The 13,699-nt window shown below is 34.9% G+C and overlaps 1 protein-coding gene across 1 annotated transcript in view; it reads left to right on the forward strand.

The window, feature by feature from the left end:
- The window catches only part of LOC128679895 (cell adhesion molecule Dscam2-like), a 121,725-nt gene that overhangs the window by 70,592 nt on the left and 37,434 nt on the right, over positions 1-13,699 (forward strand). Inside the window, exon 4 of the mRNA XM_053762403.1 lies at positions 3,756-3,898. Within this exon, the coding sequence (XP_053618378.1) occupies positions 3,756-3,898 (143 nt within the window). The remainder of the gene's footprint in view (positions 1-3,755; positions 3,899-13,699) is intronic.

The following is a 13,699-nucleotide window of genomic DNA, read 5'->3' on the forward strand; positions in this document are numbered from 1 at the left end:
ATTCCACTATATACACATACAATATTTTTTAACTTAATATTGTTTATAGACACAATAAACGTGTTCATCAAAACCTATATCTTAACCACAACCAGCAGAATGTGTAGCAACCCAAAACTCGACTCCTGTTTGCCGCCGCCAGTCTATATGCTTCAGCTGAGCACCTTCGGATAATTCAATATCCGACCTGAATAATTCATGTATGATTATGTTATAACGTTCGCCGAGATTTTGTTTCTGCCAGCGATTGCTTTCCTAAATCTAAATCGCTTCTATATTCTCTGTTCAGCATAGATTTGTTACTAGTCTCTCATGGATTACCATGAGAGACTAGTAACAAGACTAGACTAGTAGTTCCAATATTAATTGGAATATAGCATTTACTGTACGCCAGTGCAATGTTGTGGTGATTTTAGTGTAACTTGAAGATTTTCGATTGATTATTTTCAAAAATATTTTTGAATCCCAGAACTTCTAGAGATAAACACTGTTTCACATTTTTTTCCAAATATATACCTATTTATTAGAATAATAGTTCGTTTGTCGTTTTCATCATCAGCAGCCTTGTATATCCCACTGCAGAATCCACATCAGCAGTGGGATACACCTGCCGAGAGGTCTTCGCCTCTCTCAATGCATGTAATCTTATCCTGTACGTAGGAAGCCAGATTCGACCATCCCTATATCGCTGATTCTAAGTCAATTCTTATTACATTCCGCAATACGATATTCAGAGTTTTATGGAAATAATAGATAACAACTATAGCTGACGTCGCCCGAACCGCTCGGCTGAATTCATCGCCAATATCCGAATGAATATCATGTGATATAATTTGTCTTACGTTTTCCCTTACGTTTCTCTGACTAATCGAATAAGAAATATCCATCGCTTGTCGGATAAAATTACGAGAATAATAATATTCGGCTGGTAAGTGTACCTAAACAAAAGATTTACTTTTAGAGATGTCTTAATTTATAAATATTGTAATAACATTTTACTTAGTTCAATAAATTATGTTATGGTTATCTTCTTATACTCACTTTATGTGATAGTTTTTGTGGCATTTTGTAATCACAATGTGATTTTATATATTTTTGTTAATTTTATAGATTCGGTAAGTAATTAGTCTAAGTAAAAATTCGTCTTCCCAAAGGGTCATGTCGTCTGTGAAACCGCTAAAGGCGAACATTAAATTAGAGACTTACTAATTATATTAATTAAACGGAGCAAACAGGCTTGATTACGGCGTCATTACTCCTTAATGATGTGGTCTTCGTTAGGCTGTTTGAAGTAGAGATCTCGGATCTGCGTGTACTCAACATGAGATCGGAGGGGAATCTAGTTTGCTTTGATAAAGCAGGAAATGTACAGAAAATTGACTTCGTAACAAAAGTTATACTAAATTTAAATTTGATAAATTTAAATTTGGTACAAGGGAGAGACAGAGGTCAGAATAAGATTGGTGATGTGTTGTTTATAATTTTATACGATCTGTCAAAAGCAGTTTAAAAACTGCCGGTTGACTAGAAGATAATATGGGATAAGTCCAACGTTGTGAAACTAATTGTATCTATTCAATTCAACTGTATTAAACAAATAAACTTAAAATAAAGAACATTTTCTTACCTCCTGATAAATTTAGTTCATAAATAATAAGAAATAAATAGTTGAATGCTTCAATTGTACTTTACAGGTAGTGGTGATGACCTCAATAAGCGATGTTTTGTGTCCAATGTTGGGAAGAAAGTATTTCATTTCAATAAGAAAGAAAATTTACGCATCTTCCACACTGGTAATATTAAACTTAACCCGGCAACGAGGGAAAACTTGCTTCAAAAGGGATTCCTGGAATTGTATTTATGACGCTGTAAAGTCTAGCTGTAATATCGTGCACGCGTTATGTTTCATTATTAAGGTCTGATTTTCTGGCGCGAATTCATTAAATTATGACCATTTTTATCCATGTATAATTAAAAAACGGCAGTGTCATTCATAATATAATTATTATACAGCATATTGTGCCTATTGAATGAAAGAAAGGACACCTGTTCAGAATTTGCTATTTGTTCAGAAATAGTTATTTGCGTTTGTAATTATTTTGTTTAAGTTGTGAGTCTATTTTCATTATATTCGTGCATGCTACTTTTACTAGTAGTATCTGATTATATCGTCAAGTCACCATCAGCTATTTACTCTGTATATTACTAGCTTTATCGTTCTCATGATTGCGAGTTCCCGGTTGCATTCGGAGCTGTGATGCCTTCAATATAAAAAATATTTAAAAATAAATTAGATTCAGCTGTTGTTTTTCAACTGGCCCACCTGCTTGATGACAACCTTCCTTGGAAGTGTTATTGTTACCTGATTTGCTAAAGCCATGTGTCCCTTAGTCGCCTTGTTCCACATCAACAGGAGTTTATGGAATGGTCTTATTCTAGGGCGGAATTACACGCCACGCGTTTATCAGTTGTTCGATATATAATGTATATTCATTTGTTTTGGGAACGTATAGCAAGTATAAGTTCACAAAACAAATTAATATACATACGATATCGAATTAATTGGAGTAAGTCTGCAAACTAAATGGTGCAAATACATCGCAGTTACCGTATGTTTGCTGTCATAACACGCTCGTATTAACTGTGTCAGGAGAATCTTGAGGATTACAATATTACACATTCAGGTGAAATTGCACGTACTCTTTTTTTTTTAAATGTCGGTTAAATAATTTGATGTTGTCAAATAAATGCGTAATTAATAAAAAAACAATTGGACATGTTTTCAGTGATATTCGTGTTCGCTTCAGAATAAAGCTGTGTAGGGACACATACAGTAAAAACATAGTAGCATATCTACCTAATGTATCAAAATGTAGTTAAAAATATAAATTCATAACGAACTGTCAAAAATATAAAATCTATTTTGTATTCTAAAAGGAATGATAATTGAAATTTATTCATGAGTAAATCCAAAAATCCAAGCTCCGAAACGTTAACTGGAAAATCTTTTCACGCTGTCAAAACAATTTGTTATTCTCGCAAAATTGTTACATAATTTTGAGGATTTAAAAGGGTTCATTGTGCCCTTTCACTGGGACATCTTTGGATTTATTTTTAACAAAAACAGTCATTCCAAGACGGTGTGTTCTGTAATTAATCAAAACTTCTTTCGTTCCTATTGAATTCTGTGCCATTTTTGAATACAAATCGTTTTATACATTTCCGGTTGGTGAATAAGATTAATGATGAGTGATTTTTGATTCAGAAAAGAATAAAAAATGATGGAAACATCGGGTCGGGCGGTCGTTAATATATGTAAGTTTAGAGAATGAGGAATGACCGAACTGCGGGTTATGCTAAGTGGATTACACGAGGGATTTATCGATCATCAATTTTGTTCTTCAAAAGCTGCATTAAATAATCTACAAGTATAAGATTTAACTGCTGAGTTGCATTTTTCTAATATAATATCTTTCTTTTTCGGTCTTTCACCACTGTTATAAAATCTTTTGTTCGGGTCGAATAACAAACAAAATGTCACAAAAGTTAAGAATAATAATTGACTTAGTAATAGGTCTAAATGTTGTAGCTAATACTTTGTTTCAAAAAATAAGCTCGGTTTTGTAGTTTGCGAACAAAAAGTTTTTCCATATCGCATCAAATCTGGAAACTTCATTACACATGCAACTGCATCATTGAAGGAAGTTTATAAGCTGAGATTCAAACTTACATAATATTCTTCTGTATTGTTGTAGAGAGGCGCTCCCGAACGGTACCCTGTGGCTGGGCCCATTCCCGGCAGCTCAGTATAGAAGCGACGTCCATGCAGCAGTATACCGCTGCCGCGCAGCCAGCGCCGTTGGTGCTATACTGTCGAGAGATATGCGGCTCGAAGCAGGTTGGTATATCCTTGCTCTCTCTCTTTTGGCTCTTTCTTTTCCAAATAGTAATCTATATAAACTGACCTGGAACATACTTCTTGAGGCGGGTGAGAACAGATTCTATCACTACTATGATCTGCCTGGGTACATTACACTGGTACAGTGTACTGGGTAGTACACTGGCCTTTTGTGACCTGGGTCACAAAAGGCCAGTGTACTTTTTTGTAATCTTCTTGGTATCCTATAAACTACATTACATTCTAGCACAACTAGTTCATTTCCTTACATATTATAAAACAAAGTCCTTTGTCATTATCCTCTGTTTGTTAGCCAGAACTTACGGATACTTCTTGCTTGACATTACCGATTTTAAACACAATTCTCTTTAAATAAAATCAATAAATTTGTTTTTTTTATCACGCATCTGTGTCCGCGTATAAATAATTAAAGAGCAATCAATAAAGAGCATTTTCTTTAACATGGAATCCCTAAACAGTATCTTCAATTACATAAAGCAAAAGAGTTTGTTCGAAGTTATCTCTGGAAGACAGGAATAGTGGTCTGATTCAAAAATATATTTCATTATTATCAAGTCTTCGTTATTATCATGTAAATCAGCTCAATAGTTCACTATTAGAATTTTAGATTTTTCCGCAATAAACTATTCTAATCCTTCTTCAGTTTTATTATAGGTATGTATAATGTTTATAGTTCTGTATTTGTATATCAGTCTTAACCACAAGGATCGGATTCTGCTGATAACAGGCGACGGTCGTCTGGATAGGATTAATTTCGCAGACTGAGATGTATGGCATTATTTGTGTATATAAATACCTATCTGCGAGTTTGATTTGCCATAAGATTCTTAATTAATTTCACATTTTATTATACACAACATTAGCACCGATATTTTAACTGCATCACTTTCTGTGAGATCAGGAATATTCACACCAGTGTCATTACTATCAACCGTAGCATTACCGGCTACCCTTAGCAAAGGCTTTTCAGAAGGTTGAAATCATCACATTGTCGTATAAGATAGATAAATAGTTATACCTCTTGGCCCAGTTCTCGTCTGGACTGGAGGCTATTTGGATTGTGGTGTAATATGGGTGGAACCGCAACGCTCGGTCTGCCGGTGACAGACAGTCGGCCGGAATTAATTCCCCAGACTCAGATATGTGACGGTATTCTTGTATGCCAAGTTGTGTGATATTCTACAGCGTTTAACTTTTTAATAGCGTGCATTTGTGTCAATCTTAAGTTTCGGCTTCTGCCATAATATATGTTCTTCCAAAAAATTAAATCCTAAATAATATTATATGCGAAAGTCAGATTGATTTGTGTGTTACCTCTTCACGCTTTCCAAGCTCAACCATTCTTCTTGAAATTTTGCATACTCAAAGTTTAAAGTACGGAGAAGGAAATAGGGTACTTTTTATCTTGAAAGACCCACGGGAGCGAAGCAATATTCATATATTATCTTTGTCGATAAGATAACCATATTCAATTAGCGTTACTTACAACAACAATAACTTGACAATAACTCATTGTTCTACAAGTAACGCTAATTGAATATGATTATCTTAAAGACAAAGATAATATATTTCGATAAACGTGAGTATATATTACTTTCAATGTGGTGTTAAAAATAAAAACTTAATCCAACATGTTTCACCAGATACGGGTAGAGAAGCAAATCTAATGGAGAGCATGCTACTATACCACAAAAACGTAGAAATATAAGTTATACTATGTTATAAATATACGTCGATACTATTTACTATAAAGTATAATATCAAAAATTACACGAGAATATTTGTTATTTTTCTGCAAATCAATAGCAGGTAGTATAATGCTTGTTTAAAATTGGCAGGTATTACGTATATTTTTTTATCTATGGTTGATGCGGTATTTAAATATCAGTAAAAATCAGCAAACCTCAAAACTGAAGTAAAATTTCAAGTGGGATTCAAATTTAAAATTGAAATGAACGTATTGAATGAAAACGGTCATGAAAAGGATGCTCAAAGGATTATAGTCTTGTTTTTTTTTTTTAATTTATGTTACGTTGGATATTTACAGCCCTATATCCATGGTTCCGTATATTCGTGTCTGTCTCCTGACGGCTGCGTACGTGAGCTGCGTTTTGACTTTCAATCTTCTGCTGTCGTGTGCCCGGACTAAAAATACTGCTATTTGAAGGAGGCACGTCCACATTGTATTATTATTTCCTTGAGTCACACCAGGAATATTGTAAAGTCAATTTAACGAAAGATCTCCCATTGATTTCGTATATGTCTGAAGTTCTGATAATGATAATGTCTACGCTTTATTTTCTCGGCTTTATATCGATACAGACAGACAGAAACAGTATATTTTCGATTTTTTTGACAAATAACCTGTAAAAAAAATATTATACTAAAAATGTATATTTTTGTGATAAATTTTTGACATGGATCGAAAATATTATATCACAGCATAACAATAGCATATTTTAGCCAGCAAATACCAAAGACATCAAAACCAAGTAAGTAGTTATAGGTACATAAAGGGTCTAATGGATGCCCCAAATTGTTCCACGAAGAACAAAAAGGTTGATAGAATCACACGTGACTGCAAATGACACTTCTTATAGCGACGCCATTATTTTTATTATTATTTACAGACTATTCATTTTCTTTGTATAGTTACAGATCGTATTACTTGTAGGCTGCGATCTTTTGCCTCATTATCATTAAAAACAATAATTACACATTATTTATTTAAATATTATTACATAAACATATTATTTGTTTAAATCTAATCGGATCTGGTAGTGATATAAAAGAACTTTAACAGATGCAAACGCCCAACCAACATGGTCCACCGACTGGCCATCCGAATTGCTAGTAGTTGGTAGCTTTGTTAAAATTATTTAATGTGGAATATGACTTTGAAGCTCTAATTGGTAAATAAAATTGAAAGACCGTAAAATAATATGGTTGACTGAATTGATAAATAAAATTTAAATGAATAAATCCACTTTGGTCGCTGTGCTATGGTAGTAGTAACTTGTTCTATAGATGTCGCAGTCATGCTTACCTACTCAAATACCTAAGCTCTGCTAATCCTAACACTCCTTTAATTTTGGCAGGCGTAAAAACAAATTTGAAATGAACAAATTCCGATGCGAGTACTTATTATATAACTTTTTACCCACGTTTGATTTAAAATTTTGAAAAGTGAGCTACCTATCCAAAAATATTCGACATCGCTGTACGACGCGGCAATATTAAAAAGTCGCATCACGGTGAACGTTTTGAAACACGAGTCCGTCCAATTAATTTTAGCCGGGGCGTTTAACGCGAGAAGTGTTCGGCAAAAAGTGAGTTTGCACAGCTTAATTGCTGATTTTTTACGTAACTATCTATAAACATAATAATGCTGTAGATAAATAGAACCGGAATCTTGGAATCCGTAATGAAATCTCGCTTTATATAATTTTATTCATTGGAATTTACAAAAGCAATATTCATTAATACATTTTCAAACTTTTATAACTAAAATAATATGGCATTGCACCACAACAGACCGCACCGTTAGAGACCAATAGTCACAAAAGTAAAAGATCAAACAAGCAGCCAGTTAACTTGTTCCCTTTGAAGTCGCAGAGCCAGCGATTTCAGTTGTCCGAGCAACGGCCCACTTCTAACACAGCCATCTACTCGCCACCCCACCCTACTACACAATCTTCAAAAATAAACTTTAAAGTTTAAAAAATAAGAATCAGTTTTGTTGGTAACAAGAAACTGATGGAATCTCTTGACCTAACGTATTGACATTTACGACGATGTAAGTTGGGATCAATCTAGATGAGGAATGCAAATACATTTCTTTATGTTGGAGGTAAGACCTTCGAGATTGAGGGCCGTGTCAATAACCTTTGTGGAAAGGATGCTAATGGAAGGCATTCGCACGGATCGGCATCTACTGGTGGAACGTCGGCGTGATGTGTGCCGGATTGATGAGATTCACAGATTCCACGGAATCCGGTATCGAAATTGGACTCAAGCATGGAAAATGAACGTGAATGGATTTGACAGATGACTGCACATTTCCAATTATGATTGTGAATCATGTTTAGAGATTCCATCCAGTCAACTCGTACAGGCAATAACAGTGTACTTAAATAGATGTTCTGTTAGGTTGTATATTTCTTAAATTTATGTTTTCATTTTCATTAAGTAGGTATTTTGCTGATTTCAAAAATATTTTTAAAAATACAGTTATTACTGTTACATAGAACTGCTGCTAATTTCTAGAAATATTTATGTCAAGATTAATATTTCTTGAGTATGTTTTAGCTTCTCTCAATCTTCACAACATCTATTCTCGCAATATCACTTCAAATATCGATAATAACCTGATTTTGAAGCATCACTTCAAAGTCTTAAAACGGCTACTTAACAACGTCGGTAATCGGGCCATTCACTCTAATAGAATGAAGAACAAGGACTATTTTCAAAGCGTTTAGCACGCGTCTGTATCGCGATCGCCTCTCGACTTATCTGGAGCATTTCAGACCCTCCTAGAACCTTCTAGATTGTTCTCGACTGTTCTCGAGTACACTGCCGCGCAATCGCCTCCGAACAATGGATACAAAGACCGTAAGCCTTTTTGTTTTGTACCGTCCGGTAAAAAGTTGTTTGCGAGAATATGATGATGTAAGCAGAATTTGCGAGTTATTATGTTACTTGTATGTTTTTGTTTGAACTAATTACTTTAAATTGATCATTTACACGTTGACATAACGTAATATACCTGCTGAGATCTATGATACAGTTAAACTAACGTGTGGTCGTTATGTGCTTCATTTTGTTTTCTATTACAATGCGTTCAATAAAATATCAACAACCTACAATAATTTATGTCAAAGCTCGCGACACATCACCGTCACTAGTTTCTTGCGTTTCTCACACGGAGTAGCTCACTTCAAAACGAATATTCTAAAACTCAACTACAAAACCCCTTACAAGCTGCCAGTTAATTGCACAATTTTTCAAGTCCCTAACTATACGCGGTAATAGCTCTAGAGTTTTACAAAAGGGCTATTGTTGAGCTGGAAGTGCGCAAATTGCTAACTCAGCGTAGGGCATACAGGGTTTTGTGTTGGCCAGACTGTGTGCCCGGAAATAGCTTGTCTCATTTATATTTTTGTTTACGTACATTGAACTGAAAGTGACTTCTTTGAGGAAAATTGATATTTGAGCCCACCCACTGCTAATCCATTTAGTAAGATGAAAATTCTCCGTCCGTCGAAAAAAAGTCCGCAACGCAGTAGTCATTCCTACGGGTTTGCTTGTGTCCTCGGACTGCGGTGTTCGCTTACCATGATGCAGTTCATATATTGGTTTGCTTATCAAAATGCAATAAAGCTTTCTACAAAGACAAACGAATACATAAATTATATTTATTACTAGTTATATTAGCAGACACTCGAGGAAACGTAGAATAACTATTAATTAGTACTGCTATAACACTGCAGTGCCCGCCATCACTACATTTATTTATTTATTTGCGAATGGTTCTTTTTCCCCATACAACACAAACTAGGACTAAAAATCGAGATGCGAGCCATCAATCCATTTTTGGACAACATTGTCGGCTTCATGGGTCCTACTACATTGGTAAATAAATACAAAACTGAATTTCTTACAGAAATCTCGTGGCGGGACTTCGAGATTATATTTCGTAGGTTTGCTCGCAACAAGTGTCCAATATTTCAAGTTGCAAAAAGGCGTCGTGTATTATTATCGCGAGTTCCATCTCTATTTGAGACGGTGATGTGGCGATGTCGAATATCATCCCCGTTTTCTGATCGCTGGGGTTGACAACGACATGTGAAAAAAAAAACGCAACCAGCGTTTTTTTTTTTGATGTAGCAAAGATTTTGTTTTTGTAGTTTAAAACTTTTTATACTTGATGCCCGCGATACACTAATGCAGCATAATTTAATATCTACTGTAATAAGCATGTAATTATTTTATATAAATAAATTATTCTTATTTATTTTGGTCTAGTATAGGTACCAATAAGAAGCCCAGTAGTATTTGTTTTACCTCAAAGTCATTTTATATAGCCTAATACCTGTAATATATAGTATACCTGTAAATTAAATTAATTTAATTTAATTCAATTCGATTCGATTCGATTCGATTCGATTCGATTCGATTCGATTCGATTCGATTCGATTCGATTCGATTCGATTCGATTCGATTCGATTCGATTCGATTCGATTCGATTAGATTAGATTCGATTCGATACGATTCGATTCGATTCGATTCGATTCGATTCGATTCGATTCGATTCGATTCGATTCGATTCGATTCGATTCGATTGATTCGATTCGATTCGATTCGATTCGATTCAATTTAATTTAATTTAATTTAATACCAACTCAATAATATCAGCTCAGTAAAACATGGTTACTTTCTTACCCATACAGTCGCACGCCAGTTGTCACCAACTCGCAAGTCCATCTCCAGCGGTATCTGGGTCAAAATGGTCAGCCCAGATAGACTTCCTCACTGTACGATCATCCTTCATCCTCAAAACATGGCCGAGCCAGCGAAGTCGCTGGAACTTGTACTCGCCTATAATGCTCAATTATATCTTATATTTATTGTAAAAAAATAATAAGAAGAAACACCCAAAAATCCATTGCATACTGAAAAAAATCGTAACTTTCCAATAATCCTCAGTCCAATCCCAATTCAATCAAACTTGGAGCGATAACGCAAATTATTTTCGATCGCAAAATTCACCAATAGCTTTTAATTTACGAGCGGTCGAGTTTCGCTGATGCGACCGCGCAATAATTACTTTTCGCCCAAATGTTTGAGGCGCAAATTAAAAACGTGTTTGAAGCGACATTGCGAAGATTTCCAAAGGAACAATTGTTTAATGCGGTTGATGATACATATAATTGATACAAATTCGATTCATTACATGGCAATGTTTCTATGAACCAACGGTTGACTGTTAGATGTACTTCAGACTCTAAGTGAGATATATTTGTACATGGAACATATTAAAATTATATAGATGAGGAATCTATAAGGGACTAATTGGAAGCAAATCATTTTGTTTTCAAATTCCGTGCAACACGCTAAAACTACTCGATGAAAATTGATGTCGTTTGCACAGTTGTACAGAGGATGGTCTAACTTAAAATCTTGTATATAGATTTAATGTCAACACATTGCTTAGAACCCGAGACATTGGCTATAATAAATTATAAGCGGATGAAGCCACAAAGTCACGGACCTAATTGCCATAGAGCCCACTTACACTTTTATTTTAATAATATGTATATAAATTGCCAAAAAAAATATTTTACTGGTTTCGGTAATCAGAAAAGGCAAGGCAAAGTTCCAGTATTTACATACGCAAGCGAGCAATAACGCGCAGCCGGTGGGCCCCTTACTGAGTAATTAGCCAACAGGCCCGGTAAAAACCCTCGGTTTATTTCTCTACAGCTGCCGATATGTATTCTGGTTTGTGGTTGTTTTGAATAAAAACAATTTTTGGTACGTTTGACAAAAAAGCTGTTATAGTCCAAGAGTAATGCTTTCCATCACCGGAAGCTTGTAGTGGTCTGTGAAAAGTACTATACGAACTCATTTGGCATGAGTAGGATTCGAACCTAGGACCTTTCGAACACATGTGGACGGTCTTAACCATTACCACCACCGCTTCATCCCCTTCACTCATGGTGTTGTAGGCGTTGATAGATACGGGATAATTCAGGATCCCAAGTCTATTGGCTCCAGTTATAGAATTTAACTTAAGCCCCTTCAAAAGTGATGAAAATAAAATCACAGAAAAAGTAGGTTCCGAAATAAAATCGAAAGCTGAATGCTCCCATTACAGACTTGGTCAACAATCGGAACTTTTTATCGAAAGCTCGCAGCTAAGCTCGGGTACAACAAAAAGTTTCGGCTTTGTGAAGTTCGCTCTGAGTGGTTATATGGACGTGTGTGGGGGTAGGGTGCCTTTTGTAGGATGAAGGTAGATTTTTGGTGGGCTAATACACTTTTGTGAAATAATAATGTGATTTAAAGTTATACATGTAGGAAATTAACCATATCTTAGTAAAATGTACCAAAAACTTGACATCGAAAGTTACCAGCAAACATACAATTTTATCGATTTTATTTATTTTTAGTAAAAATACTCCATTAAGCTACAAGAACAGAAGCCTCGAAGAACAACCAGTAAGTAAATGATATGTTCCCCAACAGTAAGTTATTTTTTACAAAGCCCCAGACATAAAGATGGCTACCATTTTTCAGTGCAGCCGAGGCACGTAGCGAAGCGAGGCATTGTTGCAATACATGTGTATGGAACACCAACTAAATTGTCTGCATTTTTGTACAACAATGTTTTTGGCTCCCTTACAAAGGATGTTTTGGGAACAAAACTTTCGGATTGTTTGAAAAGTAATAAAGAATGTAACGAAACGTATATTTCGAATATAGTTTTGCGTAATTTTAATTAATTTATGCCGTGTTCAACAATAAATTAATAAGTATTACACAAACAAAACTTTTTTTGATTATTTTAGGAGTATTTTTGCAAATTTTGAATTCATGACATAATCTATAGTAAAATTTAATTTAATTGACAATATACGTATATACAAATTTAAATAAAAGTAAACTAAAAAGAAATAATTCTTATATATTTAGTTAATTTCATTGAGTGAATTTTTTGAAGTTTTTGAGTGAATTATATAACTAAAAGTGTGTATTATTTTTACAATTAAATAATGTTAGAAAAATAGGTTTGAAATTTAACAAATACAGGAATTTAAAACCTGTAGAGTTAATAAAGCGACAGAGGCGGTTCCCGGGCGCGACAGTGGCGCCGCGGAATAACAACACGGCGTGATTTCCCTAGTCGCCCGTGCGGCCAGCCGGCGCTAATGATGGAAACTTCTCGATTCAGGTGGAACGGTTCGGATACCTATTTGTGACGTGTTTGATAATTGAGGTCGTTGGGCCACTTGCATCGCAATAATAAATTGTATAGTTGTGTTAATAAACTTGAACCGCGTTTCTAGTTATCCAAGGTCTATTTCTGAATACTACCAATATTTTTGTAATAAAGTTAAATAAAACAATACCGTAAGAATATAGACTATCCAGAGCCGCCTAATCCCGCATAGCAAATCTTTAAAGGTGAATAAATATATATCGCACCTTTAGAATTACAGGGACCTAACTCAAAATTTTGGGCTTTCGACTTTTACTCATAGAATGACATAAAACAACCATGTCTATCGACCTATAATAAAACATAGGCTTATTTTTGCGTGCGAAGAGCTACGCATATATTTCGGTCTCTTTCACACCACCGTTTCGCCCAATGTTCGTTCGGTTTGAGAGTGACGTAAGCAGTGGTGCGCCGCGAGAGCTCCGAGCAGGTCGCTGCTAGTTTATTTCCGTAAAGACCTAATCTGTATTGTGTCGGCGCAGTGCTAAACATTAGGTAAGTTGGAAAAACTTTTTTTATTAAAATAACGACCTATTGCTTGTTGAGTCTATTTTATAGCAAAAATTTTCATATTAACTTTGACGTATTTGTCTTTAAGTCACTCTAATACTGAACATATTATACAAAAAGAAGACCCAATAGCGATTTGGTCTGTATTGTGTTATAAAGAATTATTTATATTATAATGTATTTAGAGATACGTCTCTCTTGTAATAAATATATCGCAATTCCCGTGACTGTTTTAGCAATGGGTCTGTTATAACATAAATATGGTATGT

This window comes from Plodia interpunctella, chromosome 2 (assembly GCF_027563975.2).
Source record: "Plodia interpunctella isolate USDA-ARS_2022_Savannah chromosome 2, ilPloInte3.2, whole genome shotgun sequence".
NCBI classification, from domain to species: domain Eukaryota; kingdom Metazoa; phylum Arthropoda; class Insecta; order Lepidoptera; family Pyralidae; genus Plodia; species Plodia interpunctella.